Consider the following 23,133-nt stretch of genomic DNA (forward strand, 5'->3'; position numbering starts at 1 on the left):
ACTTAAAAAATTCGAGTGACCCACCTTCACTCCCCGATCTCTTCCTCACTCCCTTTTGGCTATATCTCTTTTTTGCTTCTGGGTCTCCTCCATGTTAATACATTTTTCCGTCCAGGCCAACAAATATTCAAAATACCGGGGTGCTTTCTTCACCAAGGACCAAAAGTGCAACGTCCCAAACCTCAAGGAAGCTACTAAACATTCTACCTTAAAAGAATTTTTTAAATGCGAAAATGTAAAACTTTTATTTCAAGGAATTGTGCACCGATAAAACGGTAATTAAAACTTTATATCATAAAAATGTATTGCCAACAAACATAGAAATAAAATTTTTTCCTCAACCGAAACAATTCTAAAGATGCACAAAACAAGGGAGTTCTTCTGACAATGCGCTTATTCATATTTCCCCGCTGAACCGGCTACTCCGCTTCTGTCCTTCCACACAATCACCAATAATCTCATTCACATCATCAACGCCTGCACCATTCAAGTATAGTGAGTCTAAAGACTCAACAAGCATATACATATCTTAAACATAACAAAACATATTGCATTGACCTGTCTAAACATAACATATCATGCATAACATATAAATGTCATCTACTTCAATTGGGGTGATGTATTATGCATAAATGTGGCAACCATTAGAGCCTTTGGGTCCCGTGATCATGGTCGTTGTATAACAAGCATATAGTTTGATATAGTACATACCAGCCTTGTGCCAATATGCGTACCATCTCATATCACAAATCCACACAAGACATCAAAGGTTTTCATGAATACATAACATCATAAACATCTTACTTCATCATTCATAAAATTTCGTATTCTTCTAGCATGTCATACATCATTTACTCGTACTCTTTAAATATTTCGTGCTCAAGATCATGCATGTTAAGATGAGATAAAATTAAGCACGTCTTGGACAAAACACATCTAGGCCCAGGAGCCTCGCCTCCAGGCAGGTCGGCGCTGGTGCGAAATCGGCCAAAAACCCTTCCAAATGTTCCGTTTTGATCCCTTTTGACTCTTTTTTGAGAAAATACGTGCACACACGTTGAAAAGAACAATTACACGCCATAAAAAGCTTCAAAACATGAAGGGAATCCATCAAACGATCCATATTTCAAAAGTTTTGATTCCAAACCTCGCATCCAACACACTCGCAAAAAAAATTCTGACTTTAACACATTTAAAGCCATAAATCTTAAAATACTTTACACTAAAACATCATGAACGAATCACGCTTCACGAATCTACACCATGTTCTTAAACACTCTCATGAATCATGCGTTATAAAATACATACACATCAATACACATAAATTTTCATACTAAAAAACCTATATTTTTGAATGTTGGTTTCAAAATATTTAAAACTTTCTTGATCATTGTATTTTGGTTTCAACCGGCACTTTGGGAGTGATCTAGCCTCGAACAGGGAAAACAGAGATCTCGACCTAGCTTTTTTATGCGGATTTTGAATGTGAAGGAAGAAGAAGGGAGAAAGTGTGAGAAACTGAACGTTCACTTGGTTTAAAACTAATGAGCTTTAAAGTAGGCCTATTAGTTATAAACACAGACTTTAAACATTTTTCCTCAACTTAAAATTATAATAAAATATGCTTTTAAAATAAAACTGTAACAAAAATTAAACTTAAATACCATATATTATTTTTTTTAATCTCGTTCGATGTCTAGTCTCGTTTCGTCAGCCCAGTATTAATCTCAAACATGAAAAAATTAACTAACTTGAAAAATTTTTATCAGGCGTAGTCAAAACTTCAAACAAATAAACTGAATAAAATCATTAAAGTAATTTAAAATATTTGTGATTGAGCTAGTGGACTTTTGGACCTTACAGAAAGAACTCTCCTTCCCAGAGTCCCTGGGTGAAAGTTGTGGTTTTGGTCTCCTGGGCGCATGTGGGGACTTCTAGGGCAGCTTTATTTAACATCTTGATATACGCCCGTAAAGATTCTTCCCTCAGATTTCCTTACCCCAAACTGATTGAAAGCGGTCTTCATTATCTTTTACTGTTACTGAAGTGCTGCAAGAAGACTTCTCTGAATTCTCCAAAAGATCAGATACTTTTAGACTCCAGCCTCTCAAACCACCTTTGAGACGAGTCCACCAAGGTAGTCAGGAAAGCCTTGCATTTGATTTTTTATTCAAAGCAATGTAGCATGACTACTATAGTAGCCCGAACCCAGTTTTAGTGAGTAATTGCTAGTTAATCCAATTAATATGATTAAGGGATTTCAATTGGATTAACAGAGCCCGTAAATGGACCCAGAATGATCAGAAGTGGTCCAGAGGGTCAGGTGGAACGGACGCAACGTCTGGGGATCAGACGCAATGTTCGTGCCATCAGAAATGCGTCATTGCTTACGTACTTGATGGGACACTGGAAGCATTGGAAGCAACGATGGTGAACGAAAGCAACGTTCGTCAGGCGGAATGGATGCAACAATGAGGAACGGACGTTCCGTTCGTTGTCTATAAATATAGGTGTCGAGATTCATTTCAAAGCACACCATTCACCTCTTCTCTCTCGATTCCTTAGTCTTCTAGCTTAGATCTAGGAAATTTTAGGCGTCCCGTTGGGAATCCGGAAGTGGCATAGCAATCCAGGCGTCGTAGCAAAGCTGTGGCCTAGTTTTGAGGCAAGCGACAACAAATGGCTAACGACGGAAGAAGGTATAACTATTGATTCCTTAAAATATTTAGGAGTATGCAATAGCTTAGTTAAGATTTTTGGAGCACTATAATGATATTAGTATCATTTGGCAGTGTAATGCGGATTATAGGCGTGGACCTAGAGTTGATAGCACTTTCCTAGTATTTGAGGTACGAAAGTACTGTTTGAGTTATCCTGACTGAGTATGCATGTATTATGCGACTGCATGATTTATATGCCATGATTATATGCTGCATACATTTGCATCTTGTACTATCTCCTTTGAGATGTCTGTTAGTAGGGTTCTACCCTATCCTGTTAGTGGATGGACTTCCATCGATTTGGGTCCGGCATACCCACTAGTATTTTGGTATGTGAGCCACCTCCTGAAGCAACGGCACAGTGTGCTACATACCAGGGCCCGGTCTGTCTCTGTTATATATTCTTGACCTCTAGTCAGTAGGCCGTTCACTTGCATTCATGTATACTCATACTCTCGTGCTGAGCGTTTTATGCTCACGTCTCGTACTCTGTGTTTCTGGACACCCTATTCCATGGGGCAGGTTTGCGATTGGATGAGGCGGGTGGATCCAAGAGGGGCTAGGGAGTGGTTGGCTAGCTGGAGCTTCGCCTAGGTTTTTATTCTATTGTTATTGGGTTGATACAACATTCGATTTGGTTGTATAACTATTAGGGTATTTACAGATTCCTTTCCTTGGGATTGTTTATTGTTTATGGTTTCTGCAGTTTAATTATGATTACTGTTTTATTAAGTTAATTGCATGCTAAGTTATGTTTCGTAGGTGATCTCAGTAAGGGTCACTACATTTATGGTATCAGAGCATGCATAGTATTCTTGGGATTTAGATTCTGCATAAGATAACTGTGAGGTACTTTTGTAGATGGCAAACTATGATGACCAGAGTAGCCATGATAGTGGAGGTGGGCGCTGGGGAGATAATGATTGTGAGCATCGTCGGGAACGTCATCATCGTCGTCGTGATGAGGAACGTTTCAGTGTGCGCCGATTCTTGCAGATGGGTCCTAAGCCCTTGATCGGAGGCGAGTATCCAGAGGATGCGGAGAACTGGACCGCATGGAGACAAATTTTCAGACGTTCCGTTGTACCGAGGAGCAGAAGATGGAGACGCTTGGTTATATTCTGGACGGGCGAGCCCGTAAGTGGTGGAGATTCACTTCTGCACCATTCGTCACGGCGAGAGGGGTTGCCACTTGGGCCGAGTTTCGCACAGCTTTTCAGAAGCTGTATTTTCCTCCTGCACTCCGTCAGATGAAGGCGGGTGAGTTACTGAGTCTACGACAGGGAGCCATGTCTATTGACGAGTATCAGCAGAAGTTATTCGATATGTTATCCTATTGCCTCGAGATTGCTGACAGCTCTGATATGAAGTACAATCTGTTCCTTCAGGGCCTTAACCCTGAGATTCATGACCGTGTGGCGGTTGGTGATGACATGATCTACGAGGGTTTGGTGAGCCGTTGTCACCAGGCGGAGGATAGCATTTGGCAGAACAGGTCTTTCTCTCAATCTAGGCCTGCGAGTTCTTTGGGTCCCCGTGCTCAGACTTTCAAGAAGTCCGGATCTACTTCTTCTTCCTCTGGTTCCGCTGGTGTTGTCCGTTTTGGGAAAAAGGAGAAGTGCGACCATTGCGGGAAGAACCATCCGACCGAACGATGCCGCAAAGCTTCTGGAGCTTGTTTCCGTTGTGGAGAGGTGGGTCATCTCCGGAGGGATTGTCCACTATCTGGGGGAGGCGGTTCTGGTTCAGGATCGGGTTCTCAAGCCACCGTTCAGCAGAGGTCGCAGGGACAACCTATTGGGAGTTCTCACTTGAGGCCGTGGGCTTCTGGCCAGGTGTTTGCCTTGAGGCATGATCAGGCAGTGGAGGAGAACGAGAAGGTCATCGCAGATACATTTCTGTTATATGGCATACCTGCTCTTGTACTTATTGACACTGCTGCATCTCATTCCTTCATTTCTGCACGTTTTGTTAAGAGGCATAAATTACCCGGCATTGCACTAGACGTAGTAGTATCTGTTTCTACTCCGATGGGTCAGTCTGCTTTGGCTAAGCGTCTAGTGATGGGTTGCCCTTTAGAGTTCGAAGGAAACATTCTGATAGCGAATCTCATGGTTCTTGCAATGGACGACTTCGATTTTGTTCTAGGGATAGACATGCTGACTACCTATCGAGCTTCAGTGGACTGCTATCAGATATTAGTACGCTTTCATCCGGATGGGAGTGATAGCTGGTTTTTCTATCGTAAGGGAGCGCGACCCCCGATGCCTTTGGTATCAGCTTTGAGAGCCTATCGAGCTCTAGAGTCTGGCGGGGAAGGATACCTTATCTATGCAGTTGATTTGTCTGCTGAAAGCGTTGGGATAGAGAGTATTCCTGTTGTGGATGAATTTCCAGATGTATTTTCAGATGAGATTCCGGGTTTTCCTCCTGCAAGGGAAGTCGAGTTTGGCATAGAGTTAATGTCGGGTACTTCGCCTATTTCTCGAGCACCGTATCGTCTGGCTCCATCAGAGATGCGAGAGTTGAAGAATCAGTTACAGGATCTTTTGGACAAGAGGTACATTCATCCTAGTGTATCTCCTTGGGGAGCTCCTGTTCTTTTTGTGAAGAAGAAGGATGGGTCTATGCGGTTGTGCATTGACTATCGGCAGCTGAACCGAGTTACTGTGAAGAACAAGTATCCTTTGCCTCATATTGATGACTTGTTTGATCAGCTTCAGGGTATTTTGGTTTACTCCAAGATTGACTTGAGATTTGGGTATTATCAGATGAGTGTCCGAGATCAGGACATAGCCAAAACTGCATTTCGTACTCGCTATGGGCATTACGAGTTTCTAGTGATGCCATTTGGATTGACTAACGCGCCGGCTATATTTATGGATTTGATGAACCGTGTCTTTAGGGAGTTTTTGGACAAGTTTGTCGTGGTCTTCATTGACGACATCCTGGTTTATTCGCGTAATGCGAACGAGCATGTTTCTCATTTGCGGTTGGTACTGCAGACTCTTCGGGATGAGCAGTTGTACGCCAAACTAAGCAAGTGTGAGTTTTGTATGGATCGAGTGGTCTTTCTTGGCCATATCATAACCAGGGAGGGGATTTTTGTTGATCCGAGCAAGATTAAGGCTGTGCTTAATTGGTCGCGTCCGACGACGGTTGCTGAGATCCGTAATTTTCTGGGTCTAGCAGGTTATTACCGTCGCTTCATTTTGAACTTCTCTCAGCTAGCTCGATCGTTGACACAGCTTACCCGCAAGGGTGTTGATTTCGAGTGGTCCTCCGAGTGCGAGGAGAATTTTTGCGAGCTTCGACGACGGTTGACTTTTGCGTCGGTGTTGGCATTACCGTCAGGATCTGGAGGGTAAGTGGTTTACACGGATGCTTCTCTACAGGGGTTAGATTGTGTCCTGACTCAGAATGGGCATGTGATCGCGTACGCTTCTAGACTGTTGAAGCTGCACGAGGACAATTATCCGGTCCATGATTTGGAGTTGACAGCCATTGTGTTTGCTTTGAAGATCTGGCGTTATTATCTGTATGGCAAGAAATTTGAGATCTTTACCGACCACAAGAGTCTCAAGTATTTGTTCACTCAGGCAGAGTTGAACATGAGGCAGAGACGTTGGATGGATTTGCTTAAAGACTATGATTGCGAGATTAAGTACCACCCGGGAGCTGCTAATCTCACTGCTGATGCCTTGAGTCGCAAGGTGCTACTATCCGCACTTCAGACTTGTTCTATGTCTAGTGCGATCGGAGAGTGTTGTTCTTCAGGGTATACCTTCAAGCACAAGAAAGGTATGCAGAGTATCCAGATGTTTGCGATACTATCCGAGCCAACTTTGTATTCGCGGATTCGGGATGCTCATATGTCTGACTCAAAGACCCAGCGTTTGGCTCGTTTAGCCAACGATGGTAGTACGTCTGGATTTCAATATCAGTCAGATGGTTTTCTTTGTTTGTCTGGTAGGCTTGTGATTCCGGAGGATGTAGAGTTGCGAGAGGAAATTTTGTCTCAGGCACATCGCACTAAGTTAAGCATTCATCTGGGAAGCAAAAAGATGTACAAAGATCTACATACTCGATTTTGGTGGAAGGGAATGAAACACAGTGTATATCAGTTTGTTTCGAGATGTTTGGTGTGTCAGCAGGTCAAGGCGGAGCACCGATGACCTGGAGGTTTGCTTCACAGTCTGCCTATTCCTGAGTGGAAATGGGAGCTTATCACGATGGATTTTATGACCCATTTGCCGGTATCCTCGAGGAATTGTGATGCTATCTGGGTTGTGGTAGACAGACTCACCAAGTCAGCGCATTTCATTGCCTATAGCCGAGAGTAATCTGTAGATCGCATGGCGCAATTGTACATTCAGGAGATCGTTCGACTTCATGGAGTGCCTGTGAGAATTGTCAGCGATCGAGACCCCAGGTTTACTTCTAGGTTCTGGGGGAGTGTTCAACTTGCGATGGGCACTACTCTCAGTTTGAGTACTGCTTATCAACCAGAGACAGATGGTCAGTCAGAGCGCACTATCCGTACTTTGGAGGATATGCTTCGAGCTTGCACTATGGACTTTGGTACAGCCTGGCAGGATCATTTGCCATTGATCGAGTTCGCGTACAACAACAGCTATCATACTAGCATTGGGATGGCACCTTTTGAGGCATTGTACGGGCGACATTGTCGTACTCAACTCTTCTGGAAAGAAGTGGGGGAGATACAGGCTGAGGGACCAGAGTTTATCCAGCAGACAGCAGATGTTGTTGATCAGATCAAGAAGTGGATTAATATTGCACAGTATCGTCAGGCCAGCTACGCTAATACTAAGCGTAGGCCTCTGCAGTTTGATGCTTGGGAGAGAGTGTTTCTGAGAGTGTCACCTTTCCGCAGGATTCTCAAATTTGGCCTCAAGGGTAAGTTGTCTCCAGGTTTATCGGTCCGTTTTAGATCTTAGAGAGCATTGGCGATTGGGCTTATCGTCTGGCTTTGCCACCGTATCTGTCCAGTATTCACGACGTGTTCCACGTATCTCTGTTGCGATGGTATGTGGCAGATCCGTCTCATATTATGCAGCAGTCTGAGGTTCAGGTGGATAAGGATTTGACCTATGTTGAGAGAACTATTCGTATCCTAGATTATAAGGATAAGGTCTTGCGGAACAAATTTGTTACGCCTTAAACGCATACAAATCTCGTGTGATGAGATTAATGTTTTTAATGCATTAACAAGTCTCATAATATTATGTTTTGATGATTACAAAACTCGGTTAATTATTACTAACCATTTAAAGTGAGATTTTGCAGATTAGATTTATTGACAAATAAATTATTGGAAGTTATTTTGAAGCTATCAATGTATTTATGAAGTCTCATATTGATCATATAATGAACACAATATTATGTGGATGCCATGAAACATTGTTATGAGGATATGAAGAAAGGGACAAGAAAAAGCCAAAGTATGGAGTAGCAACTTCCAAAAATTACTGGGCATTTTCTATGAATTGAAATCCGATCTCCACCATTCATAATTTTTATGAGGAATTTTTACATGTACTGTCCAAATTTGAGAGCAATCCAACGGCTAGATATGGAGTTATGATTTTTTCACAAAAGTTGTGCAGTACCTATTTTTGCAGAACTTGAAGCGAAGGATGAAGAATCAACTTCTGAAAACTACTGGACGTTCTTAGGAAATCCAAATCAAATCTCCACCGATCAAAATCAATATCAGGATGTTTGAAAACTTATATCAAAATTTCATATCAATCCAAAGGCTAGATATGGAGCTATGATTTTTCCACAAAGGTTGCATAGTACCTATTTCTGCAGAACATGAAGCAAATGATGAAGAATCAAATTCAAAAACTAACTGGGAATGCTTGATATATTTAAATCAAATCTCCACCAATCAGATTCATATTTAGGATGTTTTACAACCTATGTACAAATTTCGGATCAATCCAACGGATGGATATGGAGATATAAATTTTTCACATTTGTTGCACAAAACAAGTTCGAAAACTTGATGAAAAGAATTCCAAAAATTACTGGAAATGTTTGACTCTTTAAAATCAAATCTTCACCGTTCCGAATAAATATCAAGATGTTTTTAAGCTTTGGTTTAAATTTCAGATCAATCCAACGGTTAGATTATGATATATGATTTTTCCACAAAATCCGCTCAGTGCTGTGAAAAAGTAGGCAGCGGAGTCGAACATTTTTTGTCACTCCTTGACTTCTCAACACATGCTCCATGCACTCAAATCAAATTCAAATCTTTGCCAACTATAAATAGAGGCCATCCAAGGTCATTTGGAGACATCCCAACTCATCTCTTCTCTCCTTTGCAAGAAATTTCTCACTATCAAAGTGTTTGTGTGATATATTTGAGAGTGTTTGTAAAAATAGTTTGTGAGTTGGTTGTGCTATTATTGTAAACACTTGAGTGTGAAGCCAAGTGTGTTGTGCTATCATTGTAAGCACTTGAGTGTGAAGCCAAGTGTTTGTGTTAAGGCTATCCTTGGAGCCCTTAAGGCCAAGAGTATCGAGTTGTATCGGCGCGGTGATCGTGTCAAGTTTTACGGCTATCCTTGGAGCCATCAAGGCCAAGAAGTTGAAGTGTTAGTGAATCCTTGGTTAATCGATCTTAACCAAGAAGGGAGACGTAGACGATTTATCGTCGAATTTCCATAAACATATCCTATATTTATCGCTTTATTTCTTTTACGCATTTATTTATCGCATTTATTTTTGATTGCTTTAAGTCTTCCGTTTGCGTATTTGCATAATCGCTTTAAATTGCTAAAGTTGCCAATAGAACCTAAATCCCCCCATTAGGTTCTAACAAGTGGTATCAGAGCCACCTTTTTCAAAATATTTTCAAAAAGGCTCTATGGCAAATCTAGCGAGTGACTATGCTCAAGGGCAATCAACAAATCGTCCTCTTTTCAATGACATAAACTACGGGTATTGGAAAAATCGAATGTCCCTGTACATCCAATCCGTAGACTATGACCTTTGGAAAGTAACCGTGAAAGGTCTCTACATACCTACGAAAGAGGTTGAGGGAGTCAAAATTCCTAAGGGAATGGACGACTTTTCAAAGGAGGATATGAAATTGATATCTCAAAATGCTAAAGCTATGAATATTCTTCATTGTTCCTTAGATATGAACGAGTATAGCCGTATTTCAATGTGCTCATCCGCAAATGAGATTTGGGACAAATTGGAGATATGCCACAAAGGGACCAATCAAGTCAAGGAGACAAAGATCGATCTACTTCAACTCAAATACGAGACATTTGAGATGGAGGCTAGTGAGGATGTTGATACCATGTTTCGAAGGCTTTCTCAAATCATCAATGAACTAGCCCAACTTGGAGAATATTATCCAACCAAGCAAGTTTGGAGGAGAGCTCTACGCGCCTTACCCAAGGAGTGGGATGCAAAGAGGACGACCATCATAGAATCCAACAAAGGTGACACCGCTTCCTATGATCTTGATCAACTCCATGGGACTCTAAAAACCCATGAGTTGGAATTGTCTACAAGGAAGGAAATAAAGAAAGAAGATGAAAAGATCAAGGCAAAGGGGATTGCCTTATCTAGCCAAGTTGAAGATGATGATGATGAAGACATGGTGCTCTTCGCAAGGAAATTCAAAAGATTCATGCGAGGAAATAAATTCAAGAAGACACACAAAGAAGTGACATGCTACAACTGTCAACAACAAGGGCATTATGCAAATGAATGCCCTCTCAAGAAAAAAAATGACAAAGGCAAGAAGAAAGCACTCATAGCCACTTGGAGCGATAGCGATGACGACGTTGAGAAAGCCAACATATGCCTCATGGCTAAGGATGATGACATCGTCTCTGACGACGATGATGAGGTACCTTCCTATGATGAACTATTGCATGCATATCAACTCATGTATGATATGACTAAATCTCTTAGAAAGGAAAATAAAAACCTTAAAAATGAATTAGAATCTAAGGAGCATGAAAACCTAAGATTAAAGGATAAAATAGCTCACTTAGAAAAATCATTTAACAAATTCAATGTTAGTAGCAATAAATTGAATAACTTACTAAGCATGCAAAAATGTAGCTTTGATAGAGGCGGTTTAGGGTATGAAAAGAAATCAATAGACTTTACTAGTCTCATTGCTAAAGCTAAAATGAGATCACCCCCTACATGCTCTTATTGTTGTAAAATTGGTCATGTTAGACATAAATATAGATCTTTAAGATTTCAATATGATCAAAAGAGCTATATGAAATGGAGGCCTAAGAGTACTTAACAACTCATCAGTCAGCATTATGAGATCATGATCTAAGGGAGTTCATCATAGACCAGTTTAAACTGCCTTGACTTGCGACTGGTCTTCCTGATGAATGCTGCTCTGTCCAAGGAAATAGGTTTTTAAAGAGGCCATAGCCCTACCTACTACTGGAAGCACTCTTAGAAAGTGGCGATGATGTTGCTATGAGAGACTGAACTCTTAGAAGTCTATTTTGTATCTATCTTTTCTAACACTGTGGACCCAAAAGAACTGAAGGGTACCAAAATCAATTCTTGCAGGAAAATAGGAAAAATGTTCTTCCTAGCATATGGTATCTAGACAGTGGATATTCTAGACATATGACTGGGAACAAAGATCTACTCCAATCCGTCAAACCCAAGGAGAAGGGAACTGTCACCTTTGGAGACAATAGCAAAGGAGTAATTGAAGGAATCGGCTCAATAGGTATATCTAAATCTTGCTTGACTGGTGATGTACTCATAGTGAAAGGGCTTAAACATAATCTACTAAGCATAAGTCAATTGTGCGATAGAGGTTATGAAGTCAAATTCACTCCCCAACACTGCACTATATCACTCACGACTGACAAATCCATAAATTTCAAAGGATATAGAAGTGAAAATGTATACAAGGTTTCTTTAAATAATTTATCTTTATCAAATATCAAAACCTTATATCCTTGAATGTTGATGACAACATGCTTTGGCATAGACGACTAGGTCATATTGGTCCTAGTACCATAGAAAAACTTTTTAAACTTGATTTAGTTGTTGGTATGCCAAAACTCAATTTAAAATTAGATTCGGTTTGTGATGCGTGTCAACTTGGCAAACACACAAGGAAATCTTTTAAAAGAAAAAATTTTGTATCAAATTCTATGCCCCTTGAACTTCTTCACCTAGATCTATGTGGTCCCTCGAGGAACGCTAGCCTAGGAGGGAAGCTTTATGCATTTGTCATTGTGGATGATTTTTCACGTTTCACGTGGACACTATTTTTAGCCCACAAAAATGATGCCTTTGAATATTTTAAAACTTTTGTCAAACGAGTTGAGAATGAGAAAAATCTTTCAATAAAACAGATCCGTAGTGACCACGGAACTGAATTTCAAAATGAGAGTTTTACAAACTTTTGTGAAGAAAAAGGCATCGGTCACAATTTTTCTTGTCCTAGGACTCCTCAACAAAACGGGGTCGTTGAGAGGAAAAATAGGACACTTGTGGAGATTGCGAGGACCATGATATGTGAGCATTCTCTACAAAAATATTTTTGGGCTGAAGCAATGAACACTGCCTGTTACATCATCAATCGTGTATCAATAAGGTCAATTCTCAAGAAAACTCCATATGAATTATGGAGAGGGAAAAAGCCTAACATTTCATACTTTCGGGCCTTTGGATCAAAATGCTATATTCATAATAATGGTAAGGACAACCTCGGTAAGTTTGATGTCAAGTCCGACAAAGGCATCTTTCTCGGATATTCTACTTTAAGTAAGGCTTTTAGAGTATTTAATAAACGTACCTTTCTTGTTGAAGAATCTATGCATGTTATATTTGATGAATCTATGTCTATAGTTTCTCGTAATACTAACGATGATGTAGACTTCTCAAAGAAGAGATGACTTCATCAAGCTTAAATGATATAGATGTTTCTATTGAGGAAACACCACTTCCGAAGGATTGGACGCTTCACAAAGATCATCCTATGGATCTTATCATTGGAAGTCCTTCAAAGGGAGTAACCACTCGCTCTTCTCTTAATAATATTTGCAATCATCTTGCTTTTGTTTTGCATGTTGAACCTAAGTGTATTGATGATGCTTTATTAGATGATTCATGGATTATTGCTATGCAAGATGAATTAAATGAATTCAAGCGCAATGATGTTTGGAATCTTGTTCCTAGGCCGCATGATAGATCTATTATTGATTCTAAATGGGTCTTTAGGAATAAATTTGACGAGCATGGTACTATCACTAGAAATAAAGCTAGACTTGTAGCAAAAGGATATAGTCAAGAAGAAGACATTGATTATGATGAGACTTATGCGCCTGTTGCTAGACTAGAATCTATTCGCATGCTACTTGCTTTTGCTTGCTCTAGAAATTTCAAGTTATTTCAAATGGATGTTAAGAGTGCCTTTCTTAATGGTGAACTAAAAGAAGAAGTTTATATTGAACAACCTGATGTCTTTGTTGATGCATTATTTCCTGATCATGTGTTTAGACTTAACAAATCATTGTATGGTTTGAAACAAGCTCCTCGAGCTTGGTATGAAAAACTATCAACTTTCCTTCTCTCAAATGGTTTTTCGAGAGGAAAGATTGACATTACTTTATTTACCAAAAATGTCAAAGATGATTTATTGATTGTGCAAATTTATGTTGATGACATAATTTTTGGTTCTACTAAAGAAATTCTCTGTCAAGATTTCTCCAAGCTTATGCAGGAACACTTTGAGATGAGCATGATGGGGGAACTTAACTATTTCCTCGAATTGAAAATCAAACAGTGCAAGGATGGGTTCTTTGTGAACCAAATCAAATACATCAAGGAGATTCTGAAGAAGTTTGGGATGGAGAACACAAAATCATCATCCACACCGATGAGCACAGCAATCAGACTCGACAAGAATGAAAATGGTAAATCTATAGATCAATCTTCCTTTCGTAGTATGATTGGCTCCTTATTATATGCTACTACTAGTAGACCGGACATTATGTTTAGTGTTTACTTGTGTGCACGATTTCAATCATGTCCAAAGGAATCACATTTGTTCTCCTTAAAACGTATTTTCAAATATCTTTTAAATACTCCAAATCTCGGCTTGTGGTATTCGAAAAATTCTTTCTTTGATTTAAAAGCTTATTGTGATGCCGACTTTGGTGGATATAAGGTGGACAGGAAAAGCACTAGTGGAACCTGTTTCTTTTTAGGAAACTGTTTAGTTTCTTGGTTTTCCAGAAAGCAAAATTATGTTGCGTTGTCAACGACCGAAGCCGAATATATGGCTGCCGGTAGTTGTTGTGCGCAAATTCTTTGGATGAAGCATCAATTGCTTGACTATGGTGTATCTTTTTCAAAAATTCCTATTTTTTGTGACAATACTAGCGTCATATGTCTTACAAAGAATCCAATTCAGCATTCGAGCACCAAACATATTGACATTCGTCATCATTTTATTCGTGACCACATCGAACGAAATGAAGTTGAACTTCAATATGTTGACACGACAAATCAAATTGCCGATATTTTTACAAAACCACTAGATGAAAATACTTTTATTCGTTTGCGTGGTGAACTTGACATGATTGAGTTGTAATCACTTGTAGACATATTTTAAATGTAATGTCTGTAACGTCCCAATTTCTCAATCGAAACGTTACTCAAACATACTTACTTAAAGATTTGGTAAAAATAAAAACTTTTCGGAAGCATCATCTTATTTATTAAAATAGCGTATACAATAAAATAGCATCTAAAAATATTTGCCAAAACATGGCCATCAACTAAAAAAAATTTAAACTTGTTTGCCTCTCATCAAATAAAAAGGTTTAAAACATCTTCCATTCTAAAGCATTCGCACTCATGCATTGCCCGTTTGACCGACCCCTGCCTCTTCTTCATGTTCGCCCACATAATCATCAATAAAAGCATCCACATCATCATTACATGCACCATTCAAGTATAGTGAGTCGAAAGACTCAACAAGAGCATGCAGAAAAGGATTTTCTAACTTTAAAAGCAAACATTAACTTAAACTCCCATGCAATAAACATAACTTTAGTATAGCCATATCATAAAATATTTGGGGAGATGAAGTATGAGTAGTGTGGTAATCTTCATAACGAGCCATTCATAGTTTCCTGTTGATCAGAAAAGCATATGGCATTAAGCCCGCAAACTTTCATTCTTTGGATAGCCGCTTCGGAGCTCAACCCGAAGTGCATACCCCATATAACCATCCCGGGAGCCATGTTTGGATAGCCGCTCCAGAGCTCATCCCGAAGTGCATACCCCATATAATCACCAAAAGACGCATAAATCATAAAAATATTTTCCATGCATCATATCATTCATCTTATCATGTCATTTTCATAAATCTCGTACATGCTCATAAAGTTTCTCGTGATGCTACATGCTTAAAATCCGTCAAAACATTTCATGAGAAGTTAAATTTCATGAGAAAATCACATAATCATGCAATACATAACTTGACTGATCCACGCGAGGCATTCCATCCGTTTCGGACCTTGAAAACTTTAAAATTCTTCATGAACATTCTTAAAAATAATTAAAATACATTAAAGTATAAAAATCATGATTTTTAGGACTCAAAAACTCATAAAATGGGATGGGAATTTCGAACTTGCGGCGCGGCCATGCGCTCAACCAGCGCGGGCGCGCCGTCCGCTCGCAAAGTAGGCGCGGGCGCGCTGCGTAACAGCGCGGGCGCGCCTCCTGCTCGTAGATATACGCGACGCAGGTGCGGGCGCACTGCCTAGCAGCGCGGGCGCGCCTCCTGTTCACTGATGAACGCGACGCAGGCGCGGGCGCACTGCCAGGTAGCGCGGGCGCCCCGTCGTGTCTCCCTTTTTCGAAAACTAATCTTTTCTGCATAATCTCAAAACCCACAATGCTTTGGGACGATTTTTCCATCAAAATATCATTCTACAATATCATAGAATCAAAATAAATTATACCAATGCATCAAACATTTCAAAGATTTAGAATCAACACCTTCAAAACTATTTTTACCCAAAAATCTGAATTGCCTTCAAATCTTTCAAAACTCGATAAACATGAACCGAACACCTCAGGAATGCTTCACGTATCACAATCAAGCAACATACTCATAGAATTTTTCAATAAAACGTTCATGGATCATCAATCAAACACCTAGGGTTTTACCTTGAAAATAACTATATTCTTGAATGGGTTTAAAAATAGTAAAAACTTTCCTAGATTGATTCGATTGGAAATAACCTGAGCGGTAGGACGATCTAGCCTCGAGCCTCTGAAGAAACCTAGCCTTGATGCAGCGTTTGAGAGAGATTTTGAGGAAGAAAAGTGTGCATTCAAATGAGAGTTCAGAATAAAATTTCTGAACGCTTTTCTTTTGTGACTAATGGGCTCCAATACGGCCCATTAGTTACATTTAAAATCCTTTAAAATTTTACTCTCCCACTCAATAAAATACACTGCATCCCTTTAATCTTAATTTAACATATTTTTCTTAGCTCGATTCAAGGCTAGACTCGTACCTACGACCCAAAATTAATACAAATCTAAAAACTTTAAAAAAAATAACATAGCAGTCACATAATTCCAGGCATCCAATAATTCACATAATTCCATATAACAATTAAATATTCTAAATAACATGCATTAAATAATATAATTAAATCAATTAATCGTGATTAAGCTAGTGGACTTTTTGGACCTTACAACTCTACCCTTCTTAAAAGAATTTCGTCCTCGAAATTCGACTTACCAAACAGTTCTGGATAGCGTGCTCGCGTATCTTGTTCTATTTCCCAAGTAGATTCTTCAACCAACTGGTTGCTCCATAATACTTTTACCATTGGAATCTCTCTGTTTCTCAACCTACGAGCTTGTCTGTCCAAGATTTGAACAGGCATCTCCTCGTAGGACAAGTCTGGCGTCCATTTCACTGGCTCATGGCGGATAACATGAGAAAGATTTGCCACATACTTCCTTAGCATAGAGATATGGAAGACATTGTGGACACCCCCCAAGTTGGGTGGTAGTGCTACTCGGTAAGCTCGAGCCCCAATTTTTTCTAGGATCTCAAAAGGTCCTATATATCTTGGACTCAATTTACCTTTTTTTCCCAAATCTCATAACACCTTTCCATGGTGACACCTTTAAAAATACATGGTCACCTACTTCAAACTCCAAATATCTACGTCGCTGGTCGACGTAACTTTTCTGTCGACTTTGAGCTGTCAACATTCTGTCTCTGATCTTAGCTATTACATCCACCGTTTGAGTCACTATATCTGGTCCCAAAACAGCTCTCTCTCCAACTTCATCCCAGTGCAAGGGAGTTCTACACCTTCTCCCATACAATGGCTCATAAGGAGCCATTCCAATAGTTGCTTGATAACTATTGTTGTAAGTAAACTCCACTAAAGGTAATTTCGATTCCCAATTCCCTCCAAAGTCGATCATACAAGCTCTCAACATGTCTTCGATTATTTGGATCACTCGTTCTGACTGACCATCTGTCTGAGTGTGGAAAGCTGTACTGAAAGCTAGCTTTGTTCCCAATCCTCTATGTAAACTTCCCCAAAAGTTCGAAGTGAACTTAGGATCCCTATCAGATACTATCCTCGCTGGAACTCCATGCAATCTGACAATTTCTCGAATGTACAGCTCTGCATACTGATTCATTGAGAAGTTATTCCTGACTGGAATAAAATGAGCTGACTTAGTTAACCTGTCAACTATCACCCAAATCGAGTTCCTCCTTCGCGGTGAGACTGGCAATCCTACTACGAAATCCATAGTGACATCTTCCCACTTCCATGTGGGTATTGACAAGGGTTTTAGGAATCCCGTTGGCCTTTGATGCTCAATTTTTACCTGTTGACAAGTCAAACATTCACTCACAAATTCTACGATATCCTTCTTCATACCTGGCCACCAATATAAGGATTGCAGATCCTTATACATTTTCGTACTTCCTGGATGAATGGAATATGGAACAGTATGGGCTTCAGTCATCACTTCCACTCTCAATGAGTCTACTGCTGGCACCCACATTCTACCTCGGTGATGAACAATTCCATCTTTGACAGTGTACAATGTACCACCCTTGGCTTCATCTCTGTTCCTCCACAACGTCAACTGTTCATCAGAAGCTTGGCCTACTCTGATTCTCTCAAGCAAACTAGGTACTACTGTTAAGGCTGCTAGAGTGCATACCTCCGTTGGTTCAAATACCTCCAAAACTCATATGTGCAAATTCAACAATCAACTCCTGCTGCACTGTCAATTGGTTCAATGTTGCAGACTTGCGACTCAAGGCATCTGCTACAACATTAGCCTTACCAGGATGGTAGCTAATGTCACAGTCGTAGTCCTTCACTAATTACAGCCATCGCCTCTGCCTCATATTCAACTCCTTCTGAGTGAAGAAATATTTTAGGCTTTTGTGATCAGTGAAAATCTGACACCTTTCGCCGTACAAGTAGTGTCTCCATAGCTTCAAAGCAAAAACAACTGCCGCCAACTCAAGATCATGAGTCGGGTAATTCCTCTCATGGACCTTCAGCTGTCGAGATGCATACGTTATTACTTTATCATCCTGCATCAACACAGCTCCTAATCCACTCTTAGAAGCATTGGTATAAACCACAAAGCGACCCGTGCCTTCGGGAATTGCTAGCACTGGCGCTGAAATCAGTCTTTCCTTCAATTCTGTAAAGCTCTTCTCACATTGTTCTGACCACACAAACTTCATACCTTTTCGAGTTAAGGAAGTCAGTGGTAGGACTATCTTGGAGAAGTCTTGAATAAATCTCCTGTAGTAGCCTGCTAAACCCAAGAAACTTCGTATTTCTGTAGCATTCTTTGGGACAGCCCAATTACGAACCGCTTCCACCTTCGACGGATCCACCTCAATCCCCTTAGCTGAAACTATATGACCCAAAAATGAAATCTGCTCCAGCCAGAATTCACACTTACTATACTTAGCATACAGTTGCTTTTCTTTCAAAATTTGCAACACCGTAGCCAAGTGCTGACGATGCTCCTCCCTACTGCGAGAATATATCAATATGTCATCTATGAAGACTATGACAAACTGATCCAAGAAAGGTTGAAACACCCTGTTCATCAAATCCATGAACACAGCTGGTGCATTGGTCAACCCAAACGGCATTACCAAGAACTCATAGTGGCCATAGCGAGTCCTGAATGCTGGCTTCTGCACATCTGCATCCTTTACCTTCAGCTGATGGTAACCTGATCGCAGATCAATTTTTGAGAACACCTCTGCCCCTTGCAATTGGTCGAACAAGTCGTCTATTCTGGGCAAAGGATATCTGTTCTTCACTGTAACACGGTTCAGTTCTCTGTAGTCAATGCACAATCTCATTGACCCATGTTTCTTCTTGACGAACAACACCGGTGCAACCCAAGGCGATACACTCGGTCTGATGAACCCCTTATCCAGTAATTCCTGCAACTGATCCTTCAATTCTTTCATCTCGGTCGGTGCCAATCTGTACGGTGCCTTAGAAGCTGGCTTAGTTTCAGGCAACAATTCTATCCCAAATTCGACTTCCCTGACTGGAGGCAATCCCGCAACATCATCGGGAAAAACTTCTGGAAAGTCCTTCACTACTTCCACTTCCACAAGTTTCGGTCGATGTACCTCCAGATCACCAATTAGACTCGCAAGAAAGACTGTACACCCATTACTCAATAATTGCCAGGCTGTTCCTGCAGAAATCATATCTGGTGCGCTTTTCTTAGAGGTTGTGCGGAACGCAAACGGTTTCCCGTTCTGATCTTTCAATGAGACAGTTTTCTGTTTGTAGTCAATAATAGCCTCATGCCAAGACAACCAGTCCATCCCAAAAATCGCATCGAAATCCACCATTTTCAAAACAATAAAATCTGCACACAAAACTAGACTCTGCATCTGAACTTTGCAATTTCTTACCACACTACTACTTTCCAGTTCTGCTCCTGAGGGTAACGACACACAAAATTTTGAAATAGATTCATCCGGCAAGACCCCCAATTTCATCATAAAATTAACAGATATAAAAGAGTGCGTAGCTCCTGAATCAATTAACACGAAAGCAGGTAAACCAGCGATACGGATCATACCTGTGACAATTGCAGAATCTGGGTCAACCTGATCGTGAGTCATAGCAAACACTCTTCCCCTGATAGGATCCTTAGACTGCGGGCAATCCTTGGCGAAATGCTCTGGCTTCTTGCAAAGAAAGCAAGTATTGGTCCCAAGCATGCATTGACCTGAGTGTGGCTTCCCACACTTTTGACAGATAGGTGCATTCGGCGGCCTTGGAGCATTGGCGTTCGGCTGATTCTGTCCCTGAGGTCGCGCCTGATTGGGGTTTTGGTGCTACTGCTGCTGCGGCCTCCTCTGAGCTGGGGCTTGGTACGGCCTCTTCTGACTAGACCCTTGTTGTTCTCTCCCTTGGTAACTGACTCTTTTCGCTTGTGATTCGTTGATAATATCATTCCCATATTTTTCTGACAACATAGCCTCATCGGCTGCTGCTCGGTACGTTTGTGCCCCACTCAACCTGACATCACGACGGATAGTGGCATTCAGTCCCTCCGTGAAATGCTTCAACTCCTCTACAGCATTACCCAAAATCATGGGCACAAAATACCTCCCCCTTTCAAACTTCTTCACATACTCAGCAATGGACATGCTCCCTTGGAGGAGCTCTAGGAATTCTCTAGCAAGTCTAGTCCTGGTGCTGATAGTGAAATATTTTCCATAGAACACATCTTTGAATCCATTCCAAGTCAACGTAGTCATATCCACAGCAGAACGGGCTCCCTGCCACCAAACCCTTGCATCATCCCGAAACATAAATATGGCAAACCTCACACGGTCTGCATCAGTGAGCTGCTTGTATTAAAAAATGGTTTCCACTGACTGCACCCATTCCTCGGCTACAAGAGGATCAGCCCCTCCTCTGAACTCCTGCGGCCCTAGATCCTTAAACTGTTTAAAGATCGGATTAGTCAGTAGTGGCTGATTGTTGTTCCGTCCTCCCGCCTGTGCTTGGATTAACTGTTGAATCTGCTCCCCTTGGGCTCTACTCTGCTCTTGCAACAGAGTCGCCAACCCAGCCAAAAACTGGTTATTCTGATTGTCCTCATTGTTCGGATTCCTACAGTTAGCCATGATCCTGATGTCCATACAGTCCACATGCTTAATTACGTTATTTAAACATAATATCCTAATTAACATGCCTAAATATTCATCATAAAAGCTATCATGCATCTTAAACCATTCATAACATAGAACTTACAGACATGAATACGAAGCATAGGGTCGTGGCGAGAGTGCATGTGTGCGACAAACCCAGAGAGAACTGCTCTGATACCAAGCTGTAACGTCCCAATTTCTCAATCGAAACGTTACTCAAACATACTTACTTAAAGATTTGGTAAAAATAAAAACTTTGCGGAAGCATCATCTTATTTATTAAAATAGCGTATACAATAAAATAGCATCTAAAAATATTTGCCAAAACATGGCCACCAACTAAAAAAAATTTAAACTTGTTTGCCTCTCATCAAATAAAAAGATTTAAAACATCTTTCATTCTAAAGCATTCACACTCATGCATTGCCCGTTGGACCGACCCCTGCCTCTTCTTCATGTCCGCCCACATAATCATCAATAAAAGCATCCACATCATCATTACCTGCACCATTCAAGTATAGTGAGTTGAAAGACTCAACAAGAGCATGCAGAAAAGGATTTTCTAACTTTAAAAGGAAACATTTACTTAAACTCCCATGCAATAAACATAACTTTAGTATAGCCATATCATAAAATATTTGGAGAGATGAAGTATGAGTAGTGTGGTAATCGTCATAACGAGCCATTCATAGTTTCCTGTTGATCAGACAAGCATATGACATTAAGCCCGCAAACTTTCATTCTTTGGATAGCCGCTTCGGAGCTCAACCCGAAGTGCATACCCCGTATAACCATCCCGGGAGCCATGTTTGGATAGCCGCTCCGGAGCTCATCCCGAAATGCATACCCCATATAATCACCACAAGACGCATAAATCATAAAAATATTTTCCATGCATCATATCATTCATCTTATCATGTCATTTTCATAAATCTCGTACATGCTCATAAAGTTTCTCGTGATGCTACATGCTTAAAATCCGTCAAAACATTTCATGAGAAGTTAACTTTCATGAGAAAATCACATAATCATGCAATACATAACTTGACTGATCCACGCGAGGCATTCCATCCGTTTCAAAACTTGAAAACTATAAAATTCTTCATGAACATTCTTAAAAATAATTAAAATACATTAAAGTATAAAAATCATGATTTTTAGGACTCAAAAACTTATAAAATGGGATGGGAATTTCGAACTTGCGGCGCGGCCGCGCGCTCAACCAGCGCGGGCGCGCCATCCGCTGGCAAAGTAGGCGCGGGCGCGCTGCGTAACAGCACGGGCGCGCCTCCTGCTCGCAGATATACGCGACGCAGGCGTGGGCACACTGCCTAGCAGCGCGGGCGCGCCTCCTGTTCGCTGATGAACGCGACGCAGGCACGGGCGCACTGCTAGGCAGCGCGGGTGCCCCGTCGCGTCTCCCTTTTCCGAAAACTGATCTTTTCTGCATTTTCTCAAAACCCACAATGCTTTGGGACGATTTTTCCATCAAAATATCATTCTACAACATCATAGACTCAAAATAAATTATACCAATGCATCAAACATTTCAAAGATTTAGAATCAACACCTTCAAAACTACTTTTACCCAAAAATCTGATTTATTGCCTTCAAATCTTTCAAAACTCGATAAACATGAACCGAACACCTCAAGAATGCTTCACGTATCACAATCAAGCAACATACTCATAGAATTTTTCAATAAAACATTCATGGATCATCAATCAAACACCTAGGGTTTTACCTTGAAAATAACTACATTCTTGAATGGGTTTAAAAACAGTAAAAACTTGCCTGGATTGATTCGATTGGAAATAACCTGAGCGGTAGGTGAAAGAGTGGGTGCCCGGTGAGCCAACTTGTGGCTAAGGGCTTTGATGACTCTTTATATAAACAATCTTTTGTTTAATATAATTTACACTTTTATTAATGGCAATGACTTTATCTTTCTTCATATTGTTATATTGTAATATACTATTGTTGTTTTGATAAAGACCTTGAATATACTATAGTGTATGTAAGATGTGGTAGAACATGGGGATGTCTATCATGAAACACATCTTATAGTCACTGTATATTCTAAACTGTTCCTAGTCGATTGAGCCGACCGATAATAAGGATAAGGATCGCTCGAGTTTGAGACTAGCATTTGCG

General features: G+C 40.5%; 1 protein-coding gene across 1 annotated transcript; it reads right to left on the minus strand.

Annotated features, from left to right (window-relative positions):
- Positions 1-397: 397 nt before the first annotated feature.
- Positions 398-20,040, minus strand: LOC140861488 (uncharacterized). Its single transcript, XM_073264510.1, has 8 exons — positions 19,292-20,040; positions 18,946-19,135; positions 18,328-18,720; positions 17,787-17,984; positions 17,497-17,642; positions 16,879-17,112; positions 16,528-16,751; positions 398-477 (listed from the first exon to the last, which is right to left on the minus strand). Exons 1-8 carry the CDS (start codon positions 20,038-20,040, stop codon positions 398-400), a joined length of 2,214 nt encoding a protein of 737 aa, XP_073120611.1.
- Between the last annotated feature and the right edge of the window lie 3,093 nt (positions 20,041-23,133).

This window comes from Henckelia pumila, chromosome 4 (assembly GCF_033568475.1).
Source record: "Henckelia pumila isolate YLH828 chromosome 4, ASM3356847v2, whole genome shotgun sequence".
In the NCBI taxonomy this organism is placed as follows: domain Eukaryota; kingdom Viridiplantae; phylum Streptophyta; class Magnoliopsida; order Lamiales; family Gesneriaceae; genus Henckelia; species Henckelia pumila.

Coding starts and splice junctions, on each gene's coding strand:
- LOC140861488 (XM_073264510.1), bottom strand. CDS start 20,040: ATGCTTGGGACCAATACTTGCTTTCTTTGCAAGAAGCCAGAGCATTTC. Junction 17,985..18,327: donor ATGCATCTCGACAGCTGAAG/GTCCATGAGAGG, acceptor GAACCAACGGAG/GTATGCACTCTAGCAGCCTT. Junction 17,113..17,496: donor ATTTGGGTGATAGTTGACAG/GTTAACTAAGTC, acceptor GTATGGGAGAAG/GTGTAGAACTCCCTTGCACT.